This window comes from Taurulus bubalis (assembly GCF_910589615.1).
Source record: "Taurulus bubalis genome assembly, chromosome: 1".
NCBI classification, from domain to species: domain Eukaryota; kingdom Metazoa; phylum Chordata; class Actinopteri; order Perciformes; family Cottidae; genus Taurulus; species Taurulus bubalis.
The window spans coordinates 23,882,175-23,905,964 of NC_136589.1; the positions used below are offsets into that span (position 1 = coordinate 23,882,175).

The window sequence follows — 23,790 nt, forward strand, 5'->3', positions numbered from 1 at the left end:
CTGCATGATCCCTCTCTTCCAATCTCCACCACAATCATGTTCCGAGCCTTCCCGCTACTTTTCCACTTGGCTGATTATTTTTCAACCTCCTTATCTTCACGCCTAAACATCTCTTTCTCAAGCTGCCTGATTAGCATAAATGTGTGTGCTCCCGCGAGGCAACAGCCAGATGCCCCTGTGGTTCTCGTCTTCCCATCGGTATTGTGGTCTTTAGTCACATTAGCTATATTGACTGTTTAATATCAGCGTAAAACCTTTTCTAATGCTGTTGCAGCTTCCATCAAACTATAACTTCTATCTTCTGCCTGACATCATCTTCCCACTCGGCTTACTTGTCCCCTTTGCTGCGGGCAATGCCGATGAGCTTCTCGATGCCACCGGCGTCCCTCAGGGCCTTGGTGTTCTCCATGTTCTTGGTGATGACCTCGTGCAGTGCGCAGCAGATCGCCGTGACTGTGTCGTCCGACATGGTCTTCCCCACCAGGATGCTGCTGTTGGTGCTTCCTCCGCCACCACTGCTGGTGTTGTTGTTGGTGCTGCCTCCGGGCAAACGGTGCACCAGGTCCCTCATTGCGTATTTACCTGTGGGCGCGGTGGGAAAGAGTGACAGGGTTGTTTGGGGTGGAGGAGGAATCATGTTGTTTAAAGGGTTTGGAAGTGGAAAGGAGGAGACAAGGTGGAAATGAGAGTGAAAAAAAGGCTATTAAGCTTCTGTTATGCAGACTTTGATCAATGTTGTATGTACGTATTGTTTTATGGCAATACCTTTAGTGTAATATCAATACCAATGATGACTGAATTCTCTCATTTTTGGATAGTCCCTTGGTCGACTCTCTGTTCTTTCCCTTTTTTGTACCAGAGAACCCCGTGAAAATAGGGCCTGTCTGTGTAGCTGTCAGACAATCCCGATGACTTGGCCACGTGATGTAACACCAACTGACTACAGATCCCATGGCAACTCAGTACTGCTGTCAGGAAATCTTGTTCATCCTGCACTCTGCCCCTCATTCCGATTGGGTCATCACCCTGGGGGGTGATGGTGGTGGAGGCGCCTCATGACCGACTGACCGTTCACATGCAAACATGGGTTTTACTGTTGGTGCATGAAGCATATATATACTCCAGATTCTAGATTTATGGTATCGATGTACAGTATTCTATTTGAAGAGTGTGTGTTTCATGATGTATTGTCTTCAAACTTAGGTATACATTGCCAATAAGTGTAATTATTATGCTTTCATGTGCTTCAGGATGTTTTTATGTCTGTTGCTCTTTTTTAATTATTTTACAGCCAAAATAAAAATCAATCAAGCAGTTATCATCTCAATCATTCTGTCAATCTTATAATAATTTATAGCATAATAGTTTATATTTAAACTTTGTGATTCTGTTTAGACCAGTGGAGAAGGCTTAGCAGGCTCTGACGGCCCACCATTGGCATAGGGTGACCCAACCGGGACCCTGAACTTCAAGTTTATGAACGCACACACTGGTACACGTCTGGTATGCTAGCATATACATAGCTAGCGCTAATGCTAATCACTAGCATACAAATATCCTTGCATTGCATTTAAACTCAAATTCACAAATGTTTATACAGTTTTTTTCACTATAATAGGGCCTTCACAGCACTCTGACCACCATTATCATAACATTAGTCCGCATGCTAGCACTTAGCATTAGTGAGTAGTGCTAGTGATAAGCATTGGCGAATTGAAAGAGTAACGGCTATCATGAACGGTAATTTAAAAACAGTAAAGTCTGTCAACATGATAAAGTAACTAATGCTCTACTGGTTATGGAAAATAAGCCGACGATAGACGTGAACATGCGTGCCCCGTGGCAGCAGGACAGACGAAACACAACACACACACAGCTTAGCTCAGTGCCTCAAGCGTCAGACAGAGCAAGACGAAGGAGGCATGTGGTTGTTGCTATGGGGACCATTAGAAAAGCAGAGTTTATTACAGACATCACTTGATCTTCAAAGGGAAATCAGGCATTGAGTGATCAGTCAGAGCAACCTCCGATTAACGGAAGTTCTTCTTTATATCTGCACAAATACAGACGGATACTATAAAAGATACACATGTCTTCTTTTTTTTGACAAATCCACAAGCCCACTGCCAGTCAGCTATTCATAACAGCGATAACCCTCTACACAAGAGTCATTTTAACAGCTCCTTTAAAAAATAAAATTTAAACGGTTTAAACAAGTTATGAATTATTCAAACAAGTGACGCACTCTGCAAGTGGGTCAAGATAACTGTACTTGTTTTCAGTGCCCTTATCGCCAATACAGTTGAATACAGTTGCTTTGAAATTAATGAATTAACCCATTATTGGGATCCTAGTTTACATCACCTTTTGTCCTGACTTAGAGCATGTCACCTTAGTGTGAGGTCACTGACTGTGTTGATTTGTGGCCGTCTGTGAATGAACACCTTACCAATGAGCTCCTTGTTCCTGATGTCCAGAGCCATGTTTCTCAGCGCAGTGGCCACGGCACAAACCACCCGGTCGTTGTCTATCCTCAGCAACTCCACCAGGATGGGAAGGCCCTTCTCCTTACGCACTGCGGCCCGGATATACACCGACCACTTTGGATACACCAACAGAGGGGAGGGAGGGTTCGTCAACTGTTGCGTATAACTTATGCTTTCGTTGTCATTATGTAACCTACTGATACTGAGGAAGGCCATGTGATGTGGCCGAAAGCTCTGGAAACGCCAAGTGTGATATCTTTTTGTCAAACACTGTGTACACTGATATGTCTAGTTCACGAAAAATGGCACCTGTCAAGTGCAGAGTTCAAGAGAGGTCAAGAACTTGATGCAGTTCACATGCTGTCTGTCAAGTTAACTGACAGACGGCTAACAATCAATGAGGTTAGAAAATAACACCTATTTTAAGTCTACTTACTCATGTCATCATCTTATAAAATCAAATTATTATTATTAGAATGTATTATTAGAGTCTTTTGGATACCATTGCATAAAAGTGTTATCCAACACATAGACTGTATGTTAGAAATGGACGTAGTTATTGTGATGTCCCCCATTGGTTTGTAGACTACAGTTTTGAAGCCTTGAGTTCAGCATTTTGGCCGTCGCCACCTTGTTTTTCTTAGCAACCAGAAGTGACGCGACAGGGTTGAGCCGAGTAAAACCGAACGATGGATCAGACATTTTTAGGCGGCCTAAATGTTAAAATTAGCTTTTCACGAGTGAATGAACATCACGCTGTAATGAAGAAGACTTGAAACTAGAGATTGAGACCATGAACTCCTGTTTACAATGTTTACTGAGGGATTAAATCAAGAGAGAAGTAGTCATTTTCTCAAAGACTTATTTTTGGTTTTTGGCAATATGCCAGCACAAAATGACCATAATATGGGGGACCGTTAGGGTTGTTATTTTGCTGTGAGCTGAGAATTCTCACTTTCAGAACACTTTGGTTGCCCACTAAGAAATTCAATACACAGCAGATACCCTTTGGTATAACAGTGATATAGGCATAATCCCTACCTTCCAACTGCCAGCAGCTAGGTTCTGCAGAGCCCCAGCTGCTCCCTCCAGGGTGTCTGGGTTGGAGCACTCTGACAGCAGTGTGAGGTAGGGCTTGACGATGGTGGGGTGCCATAACATCTGGATGCCCTTCGGGGGCTCCGCCAAGTCTGGAAATGGGCCGACGCCGTCCCACTGCGGAAGATGAGACGTCATTTAGAATAGAAAAGCATTTTGAAGTCTGCGTGAGGCGAGGTTTGACCGTGGTAGGGTGCCAGCTTGGTCCCCTCAGGCAAGAACAGGGGAAGGAGAGAGAGAGGATTTACTATTCATTAACTGTGTATAAATATGCTGACATTCACCCGTTTGTGCATTTGGCTTTTCTACCTGCTCTGTAATTGTAATCTGACATTTCCTCCTGCGTTGATGATGCATTTTGGAAAACACATACATACATGGACCAATTTTATTCACCTTATATATGCTTCCTTTAGGCAATATTATCAGAAAACACTCCATAAACTTTCACTGTTATGCCGATGATACTCAACTATAGCTGTCGATCAAGCCAGATGAAACCCACCAGGTTGCCAAACTTCAAGCGTGTCTTAAAGACATCAAAACCTGGATGACCTGCAACTTCCTGCTGCTGAACTCGGACAAGACTGAAGTTATTTTACTCGGACCAGAACACCTCAGAAATCAAGTATCTGATGATACGGTTTCTCTGGATGGCATCGCTCTGGCATCTACCACCACCGTAAGGAATCTCGGAATTATTTTTGACCAGGACCTGTCCTTTGGCTCTCACGTGAAACAGATCTCAAGGACCGCCTTTTTTCACCTACGGAACATCTCAAAGATCCGGCACATCCTGTCTCAAAGCGATGCAGAAACATTGATCCACGCATTTGCTACCTCAAGACTGGATTACTGTAACTCCGTATTATCAGGCTGCTCCGGTAAATCCCTTGGATCTCTCCAACTGATCCAGAATGCTGCAGCTTGTGTACTAACGAGGACGCGGAAGAGAGATCACATTACTCCTGTACTAGCTGTTCTCCACTGGCTTCCTGTAAGATCGAGAATCATATTTAAAATCCTTCTCCTTACCTACAAAGCCATAACTGGTGATGCACCATCATATCTTAAGGACCTTATAGTGCCAAATTACCCCACGAGAGCATTACGCTCACTGAATGCAGGGTTACTTGTGGTTCCCAGAGTGTTAAAAAGTAGGTTGGGGGCTAGAGCTTTCAGTTATCGGGCTCCTCTTCTGTGGAATCAGCTTCCACTTTCAGTTTGGGGGGCAGGCACAGTCACCTCATTTAAGAGTAGACTTAAGACTTTCCTCTTTGATGGCACTTATAGTTAGGGCTGTTTCAGGCTTATAGTTAGGGCTGACTCAGGTTTGCCCTGGTCCAGCCCCTAGATATGCTGCTATAGGCCTAGACTGCTGGGGGACATCATAGGATACACTGAGCTCATCCTTTCCTTCTCTTCCTCTTTCGCTCCTCTTCACCTCTTCTTTCTCTCCTTCTGGATAAATGATTGTCTCTTCAATGCATATTACTAACTCTACTTTCTTTTTCCATGGATTCGTGGCTGCCTGGAACCAGGGGGAGGCCTGGAGCCGGTCCTGCCAGCTGCCATGGCCCTGCTTTCTCCTCCCACTGCCCCTGGGATGCCCCTCCTCTCTACCTCCTTCTGCTTAATGGGTCGTGGCTATCTGGATCATGGACCATGCATACTACTCATTATATGAATCATTTCTGTCACATTCATTGAATGTGCTGTAACTCCGTTACGTTATTCATTCTGGCCACATGACATCTATTGCTTCAGTCCATCTGGGGAGAGGGATCCTCCTCTGTTGCTCTCCCTCAGATTTCTTCCCCTTTTTCACTGTGAAAGGGTTTTTACTATCTTTATTGGGGGAGTTTTTCCTGATCTGATGTGAGGTCCCGGGACAGGGAAGTCATGTGTACAGATTGTAAAGCCCTCCGAGGCAAACTTGTATTTGTGATGTTGGGCTATACAAAATAAACTGAATTGAATTGAATTGAAGTGTTTGGTAAATGGTGAATGGACCGTATTTGCATAGCACTTTTCTAGTCTTCTGACCACTCAAAGCGCTTTAACACTACAGGTCATCATTCACGCCCATTCATACACTGATGGCAGGCGCTACTATGCAAGGTAGGACTATCTAACATTCACACATTGTAGGCTCAACTACGCAATTTGAGGTGAAGTGTCTTGCCCTAGGACAACAACATGGCCAACAACATGGACTAGCAAATGTATTGTAAAGACGGTCTGAGGTCCATTGAGAACTTCTGAAAACTGGACTAAAGAGTCCTTGTATGCTTTATCTGAATTGGATTCGTAGGTGTACTGTATATACTATTACAACCGTCCTGGGTGCTTCCTACTTGTGGCCATGATATAATATCAGTCGACATGTTTGTTCTGTATAGAAAATAGTATCATCCTCCTTCCATCTGCAATGACGTAATGTCCCACAACATCTGATAAGGCTTTGTAACGCTGCCAACAGACTGCATTGAAAAAAATGTAAAAATCTTGTTGTCCCCCTCCCCTCCATCTTTCCTTCTTGACTCTCCCTTTAGATCCTTCCCTCCTCTACCCTCTCTCCTCATTCTCTCTTCTAATTACCCCACCGTTGATAGAGTTTTGCCCTCTCCAACAAGCTCCCCAATCGCTACTTCATAGTAATCGCTTACAGCTGCAATGAAGTGAGACAGACAGCCAGAGGGAAGAGAAGAGGAGGGGTTATTATCATTACGGAGAGGTTATGATGTCTCCCTTCACAATCTGATCTCAGTGATAGTTTTGAGATCCCTCATCTCCCTGGTTCTGCCTGGATACACAACAAATTCTTCGAGGGTTCGCTTGGCAAAAATAACTAAAAGGCCTGGCTCATCACTAACATAATTTAATGTTTTAATCTTCTTTCTCTGTCTTTTCCCGAAATAAAAAAGGGGATAGAATAAAACATTTGAAAAAAGGATGCAGGGCTAATGAGAAATGTCCCCGCCCCCATCCACCGGAAGTGTCTGGTTTTCAATTTCCCAGCTTCACTAGAAGTTGTAAAAGACGTCTTCCACTCAACCAGAATGTGATGCTGATTGCTTATTACCACGACAAGAGGTTCGAGCCTACTCCACGGCAGCCGTTTGGTGTCTGCCAATTCTACAACTAAAAGGGCACTCGTTTTATTTGAACTAAACGCAAGATGGACCTCTTCCTGTAGGCAGCAGATGGACACACACAGGAAATACTAAAAACTCTGTATTCTTTTGATTCTGAGCATACAGTAGAGGGTCAATATCTAGGTAGAGCTATAATCTCCTGATCCTGCTGTGTGGAAACCCTGTAGCGTGGTGTTGCTGATATTGCATAGAACCCCAAAAACATTCAATTAAGAAGACGGACAAATCACATCATCAAGCTATGAGTCACCGTATTGTGATTGTTGATTCAATGAATCCAGTGACAACGGTAGATGTTTAAAGCTTTACTTGAAGCCAACAACAACAACAACGGTTACATGACATCTGTTCCTCTAGGGGTGTCAAACTCATTTTCACCCCGGGTCACATCAGCATCATGGTCGTCCTCAAAGGGCCGGTTGTAACTGTAACACTGTATACATTTAACTCCTCCCGAATATAATGTTAAATAACTGTCTTTGTATTAGATTATTGTTTATTCAAGTGTAGAAATATTGTACATGCATTTATATAAATGTAAAAATATATGTAATCAAATTTCTCTGTTACTATGACAGAAGTCCATTTAATTTAGGGTTAAGAAACCCACATTACTAAATTATAATAAATATACAATTATAAAAGATCAAACTTAAAATAGAAGAAAATAACAAAGACAAAGATCAAACGCACGTTGTTATATTAACTTTCTTCAAAGCTTTTTTGTCACAGTTGAGAAGGACATAACTGGTCCAACAAATAATCGTGAGCAAATAAAGACATGCATGTGGTCTGGGGCAGTGGTTCAACTGGTCTGGGGCAGTGGTTCTGAACTGGTCAGGCTGCAGGACCCACCTTGACCCCTTAATGACAAACTGAGATCCAATGCGAGGGACATTTTCAACTTCTCAAATTGATTTAATGATATGGTGCAGTTTAAACCTGAGAAAGTACACAATATCACAGTATGCCAACACAAAAAAAGTTGTTTGAAATATTCCCTTTTACACTCAATTAAAAACCAAAAAGTGCATCTTAAGGACACAAGGTAATACAACACACATAATATGTTTATAACTTCAGCCTTTTTTAACAGACTCGGTAAAAGACGGTAATGAAGCTTAACTATCACAAATAGTCCAACGTGTAAAGTTACGCAAGAAAAGCGTGTTGTGAACGCAGCATTGCGGAGTGTGAATACATAGCACTCCGCTGCATAAAAAACCTCCTTCAAAATAAAAGCACATAAAACATCCCCTTCAAAATAAAAGCCCATGCAAAGGTCCACGATTCACTGAAAACATAAAATGACACCGCGGGCCGGATTCGGCCTTGAGTTTGACACCAGTGCTCTAGAACCAAACTGAACTTGTGCATGCGCACTAAACTGAATACTTAACAGTGATGACGTGGACCTAAATAATTCAGGTGGTGGTTCAAAATAGCAGTGACAAAAACAACAAGTCCGGCTCAAACATCATGAATATCGAAAAAAACGGTGGTGCATTCATAAATACTTTTGAGACGAGAGATGGTGTGAACCAGGGATGAACTGAGCAAATGTTCCTGAACCAGAAAGCACCAGCAGCACAGAGCTGAAGTACAAAATTAGATATTGAATGCTCTACTTGGGAAAAACAAACAAACAAAGAGTTACATCTGCTCCGACACAAGACGGACAACAAAGCAATACAAATTTAAACATATAATGGTAGACATAGTGTCTTAGACAATACATATTAGATGCTCTACAATTCTATCTGTACTACTCAGACTGTACAAAGTAAGTGGATGTAGTCGAGTTCGGTATTTTTGCCATCAATATCATGGTTTTATGTAACCAGAAGTGACATGAGAGGGTAGCCCCGCCCTAAAGCATACCCTACTTTATGATCTATATTTGACTCTAAATGGACCACCATTTACTAAATGAACATCATGCTGTATTGAAGAAGACTTGAAACTAGAGATTGAGACATGAACTAATGTTTAACGAGGGAATACATTTAGTCAGAAATAGAGCCATTTTCTCATAGACTTCAACACAACCAGAGGAGTCGCCCCCTTATCATTATCCACCATACTATTAACTGCACAGACCTGCAGTACTCTGTGATAAACTCTGCCCAAGCAAGACCATTCAACTGAGGCTGCCAACCATTTTGATCTTACATGAAGCAGCACAAGTATTTGACCGAATCAAGGACGTAAAGGATAAGCACAAAAAAACAAGGGAAGAACTTTAAAAAATACGTCCAACTTTCTGTTTACCCACCTGGTCATGTCCCTTCTTTTTCTTCTTCTTCTTGCCCCAGCATCCGGAGCTCTCTGCGTCCTTGCCTCCGGTGTCACACAACAGACCGTCCAGCTCCTCCGACCCCCCCTGCTGGCTGTGAGACGTCTCTGCAGCCAGACGGTACGATAAGTTCCTCAGGATGCACACGCAGTTTTCTACGGTCTGTGGCAGAGAGAAAGAAAGGGACAGACATGAAGGAGGGACAGATGGCAATCGAAAGAACAGACAACCAAACACTCAAAATCATACTGGAACGCACACACACACACACACACACACACACACACACACACACACACACACACACACACACACACACACACACACACACACACACACACACACACACACACACACATTTATGAACATACTGTGTAGTGCTGCTTGTAAAATATACGCTATATGGACACGCAGACACACATGCGTCCTTCTACATTACGCAGACAGACTAATCCCATTGTGACATACTTTGATCTTGTGAGGGTTTTTCGATAGGTTTTTCTAAACTTCACATCCCCGCGTGAGGAGCCTCTGTGCGACACACCAACGCGCACACATGCTACGCATCAAGACCCTCTTAATACATTTATGGGATGTTCAGGAGTTTTGAAGAGGGGTTGCATATTCGGTGTAGTACCTAAAACGGACGGCGGGTAGTACACCCTAAGTTTGGAGAAACATGGCAGAAGTAACGAGACAGGGGCAAAGCAATGCACTGTTGTCGAAGAGGGCAACAGCCAAAGGTATTTTAGGAACCCGAAAAGAAAGATAGACTTAAAACCTCAATATACGTTCAAGTGTATGCTATTTTTAGAATATTTTCACCACTACATTTTGCCATCAAACAGCCCTTTCAGACTGGGAACTGAACTGAAACTTATCAAAGAAAATATTCTAAATATAACACACACTTAAACTGACGTGGTTTCTTTCAGGTAGCTCAATTGCATTTTGTGTCCACAGCAGTAAGTTGCGTTGCCTCCGTGCAACATCTGACATTAACATATAAACCACAGGCAAACAACTCATACAGATTAATATGCATATACAGCATATGTATATAGTCTGCACAGACAAAGATAAAACACATTTGCATACAACTCATGCACATGCATGTGACTTATAGATATTCCAAACAGTTATCATCATGAAACACGTTTTTAGAAAGCAAAAACGAGCATTTATATTTGAGTTTCAGGACAGTGATATACACAAAAACATGTGGTCACACATGCACACAACTTCTTGGCAATTTAGATTATTTTTTTTTTTTATCAGTGGGTGTCTATTTGCATTCAGACATCTTTGTGTGTGCGTGAGCTCGAGACTATGAGAGAATGTGTTCGTGGCAGTTCGCTGCATGTGTGCAAGAGAGGCACCTTGCTGTCGATCTCACTGCTCCCCAGAGCAGTCTGGATGACGTAGAGCAGAGCGTCTGTCAGGCCCTCGCACTCCCTCATCCTCCTCCGGGCCTCCTCGCCTGCAGAACTCACATTCCTGTAAAACACACAAACCTCGTCAATGAACAGTCCAGGTGAGAACTGAACATGCAGCACAGCTTCAGAATATCCTGCGCACATCTGCAAAGACACACACACACACACACACACACACACACACACACACACACACAGGCTGTTGTGTGTGTGTTGAAGCATACGGATATGTGATTCTGGACACGTATGCATGTCCGTGTGACACGCAGGAGAGAGAGAGAGAGAGAGAGAGAGAGAGTCTGAGTGTAATTCCCCCGACGCATTCCCTCGAAACGGCAACAGGGCTGCAAATTATCTCTCATTATGATCTTTCACCATGAAGAATCTAAACATTGAGAGAAAAGAAAAAAGGTAACAGTATGTGTCTATTAGGGAGCTTTCAAATGGTGTGATGCAGCCACGAGAAATACTCAACTGACAAAACAGTCACTCTTTTGGTAACAACAGGGAGCGACTATTTCTAATTGTGTTTTGGTTAGATTAATTTCTGGGTATTTCATTTCTTATATTAAAAGAAACAATCCAGCCACTTTCAATAAAAACACAATGCCATTTTGCTGTTCTCAAGATCAACTCGTATAACCAGCTCTTGACACTTTTACCTTTGCTATTAATGTGTTATGTAAATCCACAAACACACTTTTGTAGCTGAAAAAAACTGTGTATATATTTTGTAGCAACCAAAGCCCTTCAAACTTGATTGGTCAATGCGACTCGGACTACAACTGGACTATAAATGTAAATCAGAACGCTTCCAAGACAAAATATCTCGACCCGTTGCTTTCAGATTCCTGCATCTGGATCAATAAAGTTTCAAGCAATGGCACCCTGCATGTCTCCAACTGTAACATTTAGAAATATATAACATGTAGACGCAAAACTATAACCATGAAGGGAATCAGAATCAAGCCACTTATTATGTCAGTTGATGTTAGTAGTACCTATTCCCAAACAAAATTCTAACAGGCCGCTGTGATCACTGCGTTACCCACAGATCATTCAAAACGTGGACTGAGGATGGATCAGATGAATGCTACCTGTCGACTTGGCTGAAGCTGCAGGTGCTGCTTTCTTTTTGTCATTTTAGTTCAAGAAAGATGGGTGATTTTACTGTGATTTCGGCTGCCACTACCACAGGCCAAGTCCCCGAAAGTACATTAAATACTGATGTACATTTGGGAGGGGTAAAGGTTACTGATGCGTGTCGGGTGTGTGTGTGTGTGTGTGTGTGAGAGATGGCGAGGCAGACGGGGCAAGGTTGTATGAGAGTTAAGCCTAGTTTATGGTTCTCCGTCAGGTCGACGGCGTACCTACGCCGTAGCTACGCCGTCGACGCAGACCCCTACGCCATAGCCTGACGCGCACCTCCAAAAAATCCTAACTACGCGTCGCGTTGACGGGGACCGCAAGCGCTGTGATTGGTCCGCTCAGAATGTCATTTCCGGTAGTTGCTTTTTCCCAGCCTCGACCGGTTTAGTGGTCGTACAGACCACCTCCGCAAACGTCTTCTCTGTCGCCTGCGCTTCAACATTTGCAATATAAGCATTTGCCGCTCCAACTTGGTCGCCAGTGTTTACTGTGACCGGAATTCGGCTATAACCCCTGAGACCACACAGACACACAGACACACCCCCCTGGCAAAAAAAAAAAAAAAAAGCAACTGCCAGAAATTACGTTCTGAGTGGACCAATCACAGCGCTTGCGGTCCGCGTCAACGCGACGCGTGGTTAGGATTTTTTGGAGGTGCGCGTCAGGCTACGACGTAGGGGTCTGCGTCGACGGCGTAGCTACGGCGTAGCTACGGCGTAGCTACGGCGTAGGTACGCTGTCGACCTGACGGAGAACCATAAACTAGGCTTTAGGATGATAGAGAGAGAGAGCGAGAGAGAGAGAGAGAGAGAGAGAGAGAGAGAAAAAGAGAAAAGAAATAAAGTATTTAAAACGAGACTGAACCAGGGAGGAAGAGAAAATGAGAAATGTGGAGAGGAGAGAAAGAGGTGTGATACGCCAAACCCGCCATGAAATATTCAATCTTTAATCAGACTCTCCACATTCCCTAACGAGGCGTGAGAAAGATGAATTAGTCCTTGCGAGTTTAGGGAGCCGATCCACACAAAACTATCTCCTGCAACACACACACCACCAGACCCTTGATTCAGTAACGGCAGGACGGCGGTGATGCCGGGCGGAGCTTCTCAACGCCGATTGGCTTTCGCAACTCCGCGTCGGGCGAATTAAAAGCCGAAAAAGCAGATTTGCGAATTTGCGAATATTCGCCTTTTTTTTATACAACGCCTTTTCGCCTCTATCGCGCCGCCCGGCAAAAAATCCGCTTTTTCGCAACCATTCGCATCTGTGCATTGATTTAATATGTAATCTGGTCGCGCAAATATTTAGCAACTCTTTTGGTGTGAACACGGCATAAGAAAATACCGTTTTCAGTCTGTTCATCTCGCACCTGACAAACTGAACTTTGTATTACAGTCTACATAGTCACTTCATTATTACGTCTACATAGTCACTTCATTATTACAGTCTACATAGTCGCGTCATTCGAGCTGGACGCGCCGGAGAGGGGGCGGGGCTTATCTCCGTGCAGTTTTCATTTCCGCCATTCACCATGGAAATAACCACTCTTTCTGCTTCATACTTGTTGTGGAAATCCCAAAAACAACAAACGCCCAGCCAATAACGTCTGAGACACTAATGTTTTATCGTCAGCCAAAAAACAATAAATGTGTCACAGTCCTACTACTTCCCTGTATGACTAGCACAATGTCTCAAGTGTCAAACTGAAAAGCCACAGCAGATCTGAAGCCACGTGGCGAGTCATCCTAAATGCTGCTAAAGTCTGTCAGCTCTCTGTGTAAAAATGACAGACTATGATCTAAAAATAACAGACTAAGGAGGGACTCATTTCTCTGCTTGAATGTCGTTGGTATTGGCAGATGATCGTGAGCGGCAAAATCTCGCCGCAAAGTGAGCGAATATTTAATTTCTCTGCAGAAATATTTCCGACAATAAATAGTCAGTCAGTTAATGTGAAGGCCGTACAACAACAAAGAAAAGATGTAGAAATAAAAATGTTGGATAAGAAACAGATACTGACCGGAGGCAGCCTGTGGCATTGCGGAGGACCTGGGAGGAGTGGAGGTGCAGTTTGCGGTCCTCCTGCGTATGCGGGGACGTGTCCCAGCCCGAGTGGGGGATGATCACAGCGTTGGTCAGCACGGCGAGGGCGTCCTGGATGATGGGCATCTTCAGGGCGTCGCATGACGACAAGTTCCACAAGACACCTGAGGAGGGCGGCAGGGTGACAGGATGTGAAAACCAATCCGGAGGAAAAGGGACGAAAAAAACACACAACAACAACAACAACGGAGGAAGCGCACAGGAGGAGAGACAGACAACTCCAAACAAACACTAAAATATGTATTAGCTTTTAGAGAGCAGCTTGGAACCACAGCAGCACAAATTTTCGTTTTGTTCAGCAAAATATTCTTCACAAATTATCACCACTTTATGATTTTTGAAGTGTAAAAAAGCTACTGTTCGGTTTAAAAAAAACTGCACGAGTTGCATGAGGGCGAGTATACACAATGAGGCTGTGAAGACGGACTCCTCAGTGTGATGACGTTTTCAAGTCCACACCCTGAGGGCCCATAAAGCCACAGGTGTGTGGTGTGTTTGTTTGAGATTTGGTCAAAGTCACTTAAAAAAACAGCTTAAACAACAGCTGCTGTGTCTATTTCGTGAGTTGAACACAGCTCTATCCCACTTGAAGGCGATAGGATTTTTTTCTTGCAGACCTCAGACATTACATGTGGTAATCTAGTCGTGGAACAACAGCAGCAGCTACTTAAAGTCAAACTGATTGACTTTGGCTCGGCCTGTCAAGTGTCTGCTGCTGAGCCTGGCGCATGTGTCCAGGCGACGTGGTGCAGAGCCAGAGAGGGTACTGCACGTCCCCCTCACTTCTCTGGGCTGCTGGATGCCGACATTTATTTCACCTGCTCTCAAACCACTAGAAACAGACTCAATAGTCCAGCACAGTTTCAGTATTGTAGAAATAGAAACATTGTTTTGCAGATGATGCGTGTTGCATAACACATGTTTTACTGTAAATAAAAATGAGGATTACAAGAGTATGCGTTTCAGAAAAGCCTGTTCATAGACTTCTGAGTTGAGTTATTTTGTTACAGTACAGTTGTGTTGTTTACATTTTACAAGTTGTGATTTTCTTCTTAACACCCCTCCTTCTGTTTTTATATCCCAGTAAACCCAAAGTTTCTGTAACCAATTGGTCAAGAGTAAAGACAGACCAAAGCAGTGCAATTGTCTGTGTGTTTTGTGAATTGCACAGTATTCAAATACTTAATAATACTAATTAATAATCAACTAATTTGCCTGATAATATAATCCCCTTGCCGGCCATCATTGAAAAAAAGGTAATTTTAAAAGAAAATGAAGGCCATCAAGGGGATTAGCGTTATATTAACTATTTCATTATCTGAATACTGTGCAATTCAGAAAGAAATGGCAGACACTTGCACTGCTTTGGTCTGGCTCATTACCGTATATTCCCATCAGGAAAAAACGCAGTTTGTAACATAAATCTAGTGTGTTTTATGTCACTTTGGGCTTCCCACCGTTGTGGTGAATGACTTGTGCCGGACATGACACCACGTAGCTCCTAAAATGTTAAATAGTTAGCTAGCTAGCGTTTGTTACCGACACCGACGATCCCCGTTATGCATCTCGCGTCGATAACAATCACGGGGTGAGGTAACGTGGATCCGCAGGACCCTTTTAAAAACACGACAGCATTATCAGCCGTTTATCCGGGGTCGGGTCGCGGTGGCAGCAGGCCAAGCAGGCTGACCCAGGCTTCCCTCTCACACGCAACGCTTTCCAGCTCATTCTGGGGGATCCCAGGCCAGCCGGGAGATATAGCGTTAATCCCTCCAGAGTGTGCTGGTCTTCCCCGGGGTCTCCTACCAGTTGTACGTGCCTGGAAAACCTCTAATAGGAGGCGTCCAGGAGGCATCCGAATTAGGATAGCATATGCTTCACCATTAGTGGTTACACACAGTGTGGAATTAAAAATTACAAAAACAACTTCAGCTAACGTTAGCCGTTAACGTTAGATGACGCACACGGCTGCTACACTTACGTTATATGCGCATCGACGGTATTATTAACATGCAATAAGCAACTGAAGTTCTTAAAACACTTAAATAAATATAAAGTTTACCTCGAATTATGGAGCCTTACTTCGCAACAGGGGATGAACAGGCCGGTCCACAAACAATTCAAGGCGTGTCCATGGCAACGCCTTTAGTGGCTTTGTTCACCACGATGACGTCATCATCATGTTTTATATAACATGTCGAACGGTTAATGAGTTTGCTCAAGTTCACAGACTTTGACACAGAGAGACTAGTATAATTTACAATACTATATTGATCATTTATTTAAAACAGACCATGAGTACCATGAGTACCACAAGTTTGGATGAACTGGGCAGGGCAAAAACCCAGGAGAAATGGTTAATGAAGGAGAACAGGTCTCTCAAGAGAAAGCTAAGTAGGAATGGTCCAGCCAACAACTTCCAAGAAGATCCTGATGAGCATGAAAAGCAAAAAAAAAATGCTGCTCTCCAGGAACGTAAATTAGTCCACTTAAGGGACCTTTTAGAGAAGGTCAAAAATGAACTGACAAAAGAACAAGAACAGCGGGCTCTCCAGAAGAAGGAATTTGAGCTGAAACACGCGATTGTCTTGAAGGAGTCCACAGAGTTTAAGAACAAATTCATCGTTGAAAAATCGTTCAGGCAGCAGAAGGAAGAAGAATTAAAAAAATTGAGGAACGTGAAAAGGACAAATGAAAAATTAAACACAGAAATGGTTACATTAAACCACCGGGTGCAAGATTTGGCAGGGTTTAAAAACTTTGCCGACAAAAAAATGGGAGAACAGAGCTTTGCGCTCAAAAGTTGGGAGAAGCAACATATAGATTTGACTGAAAAAATTCAAGAAATAACAGCAACGTCCAGTCAATACAAATATCAATTAGATGAACTTATCCAGGTAAACCAAAAATATCAGGCAGAAAAAGAACAATGTAAGAAACAAGACAACGACATAAAAAAGCATACTAATCAAGGGGAGGCTTACAAGTCACAAATAAGGGCATTTAAAATCACGACCAAGGAGTTGACAGCCAAACTTAAAGACTGTTCAGAATCTTGTACGGATCTGCAAGACGTGGTGACCAAAATGAGAGAAACAGAGAAAAACCTGAGGAGCGACTTAGAACATCAAAAAAAAGAGGCAGAGAAGCAGCGTCACCTCATTGTCAGGATGGAGGAGGAACTGAACAACTTAAGTAATGTGAAACTGAAACTCCAAACTAAGGAGCGAGACCTGATAAAGCACAGTTTGACCAAAGACGAGGAGGTGCAGTATGTCAGAAATTTAATCTGTGACTCAGAAGGCAAACAAAGACTGCTGAGCATAGAGACTGAGGGTCTCAAGGACCAGAAAAAACACATCCAACAAAACCTGATCAAGACTCAGGAGGAGCTCCATCAAAGTAGCACAACCTCGAGGAAACTGCAGGAGGAAGTCAGAATCTTGAATTCTGAGGCCGATGACAAGAACGAAGTGCTGGCCAAGGCTAACCGGAATAACTATTCTTTGAATAAACAGCTGAAAAAAGGTAAGTTGCAGCTGGCAGAAACAAAGAAAATGTATGAGGAATTGAAAAAATCCGAGGCCTTCTTACTGGGAAGCATTAAATTAAATGAGCTCATGGCTGAGAAGGAAAAGTTGGAAAAAGAGGTGCTGCGCTGCAACGGAATGGTAGAGCAGCAGCAAATGCGGCTCAACCTCCAGGACGCCGCAACGGTCTCACTGGAAAAGTCTATTCAGGACTCTGGCGATGAAGTCCGGTTTCTCAAGCTGGAGAACAAGAGACTAAAAGATGAAATGTACATCAAGCAGTCAAAACAACGGCAGGCCAAAATCTTCTGCCCAGATTTACAGTTGAAGAGAAATAATCCACAATGGTTCTTTAAAAAAAAAGTTCAAGGCACACTTGTGATGAAAAGGAACGCAGAGATCGCGGAGCTGAGGCGCAGATTGGCACGGCGGCCAGATGACGCCATACAGAAGTTCCAGCAGTGTCAGTGGGACAACAGACTCCTGAGCAAACAGTTGAAGGGAGTACAGGGACAGCTCGTGGCCTACCAAAAACTGCACCAGAGTGTGAGAGAGGAGAACAAGGAGCTGACCTGTGCCCTGAGAAAACTCAACTTGGAGTTTGGAAGCAAGTGCACCCATTTGCCCCCTATTTCCAAAAAACCACAGCCCCCCACTGAGGGCAGATCCAAGGACGAGTGTAGGCCACTGTCGAGGCAAACTCGCTTCCTGACCATGGAGTCTGAGGAGGATCTGATAACCACCCCCTTCATTCCAATGTTTCCCCCATTACCACCTCCACGGTCAGAGTACAGGCTCGTGTCAAGGCAAACTCGCGTTCCGATCACATAAAGTCTGAGGAGTATCTGGTCTAAAGAAATGCAGTGTCGGTAAAGGGTTTAATCCGGGTGATCCGGTTTCTCCCCAAAGTCTAAAGAAATGCAGTGTCGGTAATAGGTTTAATCCGGGTGATCCGGTAGCCTGCACATGCAGTGTCTGTGGCTCGGAAGTAACACCGCGCCGTCCACTAAACAGGCAGTTGGCGGTTCGATCCCCTGCTTCTTCTGTCCACATCAGTGTCCTTAAACAAGACACTGAACCAAAAATAAAATGTAAATAAAAATTAAAATGAATGATTATTGTTAATTATTAATGCATGTTACATTATAGAATTGGTCAGATATTTGCTGATAATGCAGCGCAAGCAGTGCATGTCAATTTGCACCAGAAGTGCACTTATTGTTAACTTTCTTTGATGAGGAGCTGGATGATGAAGACGATGTTTTTAAATATTATTTGTCTCCCGATTTTTTATTTAATTGTGTTTTTGTCTCGTTTGTATATAAATAAATATTTGCATCATCTTTTGTATCATTTACACTAGTCATTTATCTTTTGCTGTAACAATGTAGCTTTTCAATCACGAATACTTGTTGTAACATATCTCTTACTCTACACTGTGTGTTATAATAGTAATTGGAGTATACAATTTATGTGTGCATGAATGTTAAATTCCATGCATCAGCTGGTGCTTTGTAACTTTGGTAACTTTTGATGTTCAACCCTACAGTGCAAACGTTAGCGCTGATTCCAGACGGGTTTTTGTTTTGGGTGATGGTATTTCAACCGGCTTCTGTGCCACATATGCATAGTATGAAGTTGGACTTGGGTCTCTCTTTTAAAAGGGGCTAAATGATAAGACTGCGAAAACTCACAGGGCTTGCTGTCTGGCTCTCTGAGTGAGTTTCATAATTATTACTTTAGATTACATAATTTATCAAACGAATGGAAATTGTATCATGGCAATTCTATAGATTGAATGATTGAAAACGTTCATGTACAGATCTGTCATAATGTCACAATAATAATGAAATAGGACAGAAATACACACAAATCACAAGTACACTAATTCATAAACAACCCCCACTTATCATCATGAATCTTTTAATTACACTGGAGTGATGCATTTCAAATGTTTGGCTAATATTTCAATTTATCGCACCACAGTGCTGCTGTAATTAATTGTAACCCCCCCAAAAAAACAAAAGTACTGAAGGCGGTATATCACTTACAAAAATGCTCTTAATTTTTTACCTGAATTCAACATACAGTGACCAGCCAACCGAGAAAATACAGTGAGGGTCCTCTTGCCTTCCGATTACCGTTCACTCTTTTTACCAGTCGCCACAAACGTGCACGGAATAGGGCAAAACGTCTCTCTCTCTCTCTCTCGCTCTCTCTCTTGCTCTCTCTACACACACGCAGAGGCAAATATGTTAGCTGTGAAACACTTTGTGTGGGTTTTACACATATAAACGCTCCAACACACAAAACTGAGGTAACCTTGCGGATCTTTGCAATACAGTACATCAAGATTGCCGTTGACCTTCTTCTTACGAAGTGTCTATATCCTAATCTATGTTCTTATATAATTACATGTGGGTATTTGAGGAGTGTCCACCTCTTGCCATATCTGCACCCCCCCCCCTTCCTAGATAGTTGTAATTATAACTGTAAAAGGGATCAAATATGCTATCCCTAGATCTGTGTGTTTGAAATACGGCGTCCTCTCTTAAGTGCAGAGCTCTTCACTCTCAGCTGAACAGCAACTGTGTAATTACAGCTCCTGTTATCTGTCTTTGTGGGTTTTCATGAATTTGTCGACAAATCAGTCTAAACTCTGCCAGCCGCTTGGACTCGGTGCGCTTATGCCGGGTGTCAAGGCAGCAGTGTCAGTTTGTGGTCAGGGTGAGTTTCTAAATGACTAGCTTCTGGCTTCATGACGATAATTAGCCAGCCGTGTCACGCTCAAGTATTTTCCCTCTGTCTCATCTTGTCTCATCTTATCTGCTGCTCAAGAGGGCAAAAGGAGGCACACTGATTTTATTTTATTGATAGCCTTGGCATTTGATGCAACACATAATCATTCTAACTGACTTTGATTTCCACATCTGGAAGTGTGGTTGCATGTGTTGCTGTGTTTCTGCGATTCTCGCCCAATGGTTTTACAAAGTGATTAACACTAACTAATATTATCAATTTTTATAGAGCAATTTGGTAAATGAGCAGGTCTATTTTTTATCTTTGTGTATTCAATATGCCGTTAGCATACTTTGATACACCTTTAGCTTTCAATTGCTAATCTGCCATAGTAGGAAGTAGTTTATATGTATGATATGGTCTGTTGATTAGGCTATTTTTGACATATTTTGGGGACAGGCATTATTATTATTTATTTTTATTTTTCTAAAAAACATTTTAAGTCAGAAAATGTGTTGCTTTGGGGATTTGGTGAAAATGAGAACTCTTGAAAAATGGATCCTGTGAGTTCATGTTCTCGTCACACAAGTGTACATAGTTCTTGGATATGGGTATGACTGTCATTACAAGAATGTGTGGTTGTGTGCTGTTTACAATCATGCTAGTTAAGTCAGTATTTCACAAACTGTGGGGCGCACCCCTCTAATGGGGCAGAGTGGTATTACAGCAGGGGGAAATGCAGAATGTTTTTATTTCAAGAATTTTATTGAGAACTTCACATATTACAAAAGTACAAAGTACACAGACATAAAACTAGTAATTCATAAATACATGGCGAAATGCCTGTACTTTTGTGTAAATGTTTACATTACGCCGTTAAACCGGTTACGTTTACGCATGCGCGACGTCCAAGATCCTTACGACTCACACGTCTACACATGTGAGTCGCACTTAGTGTGCAAAATTAATGAATAAATAGTAGAGTACAGATATCCCAAAAAACGACTTAAGCACAGTAACAAAGTATTTCTACTTCGTTACTATACACCACTGCTCACAAGGGATAGTGTCTTAGCTAAAACAGACAGTTTGGAAATAGGCCTGTAACTGTTTAAAAGTGTGGGGTCTCATCCTTTTAACAGGGGAAGAACAAAGGCAGACTTCAATATAAGGGGAATTTCGTTTGAGGCTAAGGAGAGATTAAAAAGATGTGCTAAAGGGGGTGCGATAAAATCAGCAGCTAACTTGTGCACCTCGGTGACAGTAACGGGCTTAAAACTGAAGGACTGACTAACAGTTTCCTCAATACCAAAACAATCAGGGGATTTCTCATGTAGACGGTTTAGAGTGTCAAACAGGGAACCAGAGGCAATGAAGTGCTCATTAAAACAGTTAAGCATTGTAGCTTTGTCAGAGATGTCATTTGAGTCCTTGACAATGCAAGGGGGAAGCTCAATGCCATTCCTATTTCCAGATAAAGATTTTATTGTCTTCCAAAACAGTCTTGGATTGTTTAGGTTGTTTGATGTTTCCTTGAGAAAATACTCAGCTTTAGCCTTTTTCATTACAACTGTGCAAGCATTGTGAAGTTGCCTAAAAAGCAGCCAATCTGACTCAAGACCAGAACCCCTTGCCTTGGCCCATGCCACATTGCGCTCATATAGTAACTTGGATAAGTCTGAACTGAACCATGCAGTATCACAGCCTTTTATCCTGCATTTTTTGAGAGGAGCATGTTTGTCAATAATTTCAATAAAACCATCATAAAATAATCTCCATGCACTTTCAACATCATCAATGAGGTTAATGAGCCAAAGAGATCATGAAAAAACCCTTGTTCCACAAAACGTTTCATATTTCGCTTTATAATGATACGTGGCTTAGTTTTGGGAATTTTTGTACATCTATCTGTGGCAATAACACAATGATCACTAATGTCATTTGCGAATACAATGGCAGGTGGGCAAATCAACAATCTGGAAAAGATTTTATGAATCACATTGTGCCCAAAAATGATCAGACACTGGTTTTAACCAGTTCCAATTTAGGTCACCAATCAAGACAATTTCATTAAAATGTAATCCTGATATGAGGTGCATTAAAGAGGGAAGAGCTTCACTGACTGGTGATGGTGTCTTATAACAACCAACAACAGTAATATGAAGCATTTTAGATACCTCAAGATCAAGAGCCAAAAATTCAAATTGTTGGCTCACTGATTTAGAGAGTAGCACCTTTACATGAAACTTACTTTTTTATAAAAATAGCAATACCACCTCCCCTATTTGGTCTATCAGTCCTATATACAGTATAACCATCAATATTAACATCCTTGTCCATAACAGATTTACTTAACTATGATTCAGAGACAACAATAACATCTGCATCAGTTGAGCGTGCCCAAATACGAATAATATCCAGTTTAGCAATTAAGCTGCGTACATTCAAATGGATAAAACCTGTGTCATACACAGAGAAGCGCTAGCAGAAAGACAGATGAGCCGTGAACTAAACAAGGTTTTGACCGACGCTATCAGCGTGGTCAATTTCATAAGAACAAGTCAAAGGTAAAAGCTGTGTGCTGAGTTTGTGGAGAACAGGTCTGAGTTTTTAAGGATTACAATTTGAATCGCCAATACGAGACGAAACACGGAGAAATACAACCACTTGACTAATGCAGAGTCAAAGAAACAAGGTCTTTTTACCAAGCTTCACACATCCAAGGATGGAACAGCCAAGACCACCTTTGTGATATCCCACAAAATTGCAAAGAACAGTAAGCCATGCTCTGATGGGGAGTTAATCAAAGAGTATTTGGTGGACTCTGCTGCACTATATGCCCTGAGAAAAAAGACGCATCCAAGAATGTGTCCTTCTCCCAGTGCACCGTAACGATTAGGATCGAGGACATTGTGGGAAATCTGGAGCTTCAGCTGCAACACAAAACAGACAATTTCGACGTTTTCTCCTTGGCTTTGGACGAGAACTGTGATGTCCACGACAGATTACAGAGGAGCTGGCAGCAATGCAGTCAATAAAAGGGGTGAAGGCGTGGAGTAAACGCATGCTTCGACAAACTGGGACTGAAATGGGACAAACTGGCAAGTGTTACAACTGATGATTGTCCAAATCTGATGGGGAAAAATGGCGGACTTTTGAAGACTTTTGCAAGATAAAGTGAAACGAACCCTGAACTGAAATTTGTGTTTTTGCATTGTATTATACATCAGGAGTTGTTGTGGAAGGCAGTGCTCAAACTTAACCATGTTATTGATGTTGTCACTAAAACAGTTAACTTCATCAAGGCAAGAGCATTGAATCATAGGCAGTTTGTTGCACTCTTGGAGGAGCAAGAGGGTGAACACAGTGACATCGGCTACCACACAGCTGTCAGATGGCTCAGCCTGGGAAAAGTGCTTAAAAGAATGGAACATGAGAGCAGAGATTTGAGTTTTGTGAGAAGAAAGGCAAGGATGTCTGAGAGCTCTCGGGTGTGAACTGGATGGCAGATCTTGCATTTGTTGTTGATGTGACTACACTAATAATGATCTAAATACCAAACTGCAAGACACCTCTTTGTACATGACATGTACAGCCTGGTGAAGGCTTTCATGAGAAGGTTGCAGTTTCTTTCAGGCCAGATGGAGGGTAACATTCTCACCCACCTGCAAACCCTGAAAGAAGCCCCACCATCAGCTGATCACCTCAACAGGTACTCATCCATGTTAGGGGCATTGCATGGGGCGTTTTCAAGGCCATTTAAAGACTTCAAAACAGTGGAGAGTGAAATGCACA

General features: G+C 42.6%; 1 protein-coding gene across 2 annotated transcripts in view; it reads right to left on the reverse strand.

The window, feature by feature from the left end:
• Window positions 1-23,790, reverse strand: part of ctnnd2b (catenin (cadherin-associated protein), delta 2b) — a gene marked incomplete at both ends in the record, with an annotated part of 125,004 nt that overhangs the window by 6,974 nt on the left and 94,240 nt on the right. For both annotated transcript variants that reach the window (XM_079225404.1, XM_079225403.1), the window contains 6 exons: window positions 333-582; window positions 2,450-2,639; window positions 3,528-3,701; window positions 9,018-9,200; window positions 10,418-10,535; window positions 13,644-13,830. In XM_079225404.1, the coding sequence (XP_079081530.1) occupies window positions 333-582; window positions 2,450-2,639; window positions 3,528-3,701; window positions 9,018-9,200; window positions 10,418-10,535; window positions 13,644-13,830 (1,102 nt within the window). The remainder of the gene's footprint in view (window positions 1-332; window positions 583-2,449; window positions 2,640-3,527; window positions 3,702-9,017; window positions 9,201-10,417; window positions 10,536-13,643; window positions 13,831-23,790) is intronic.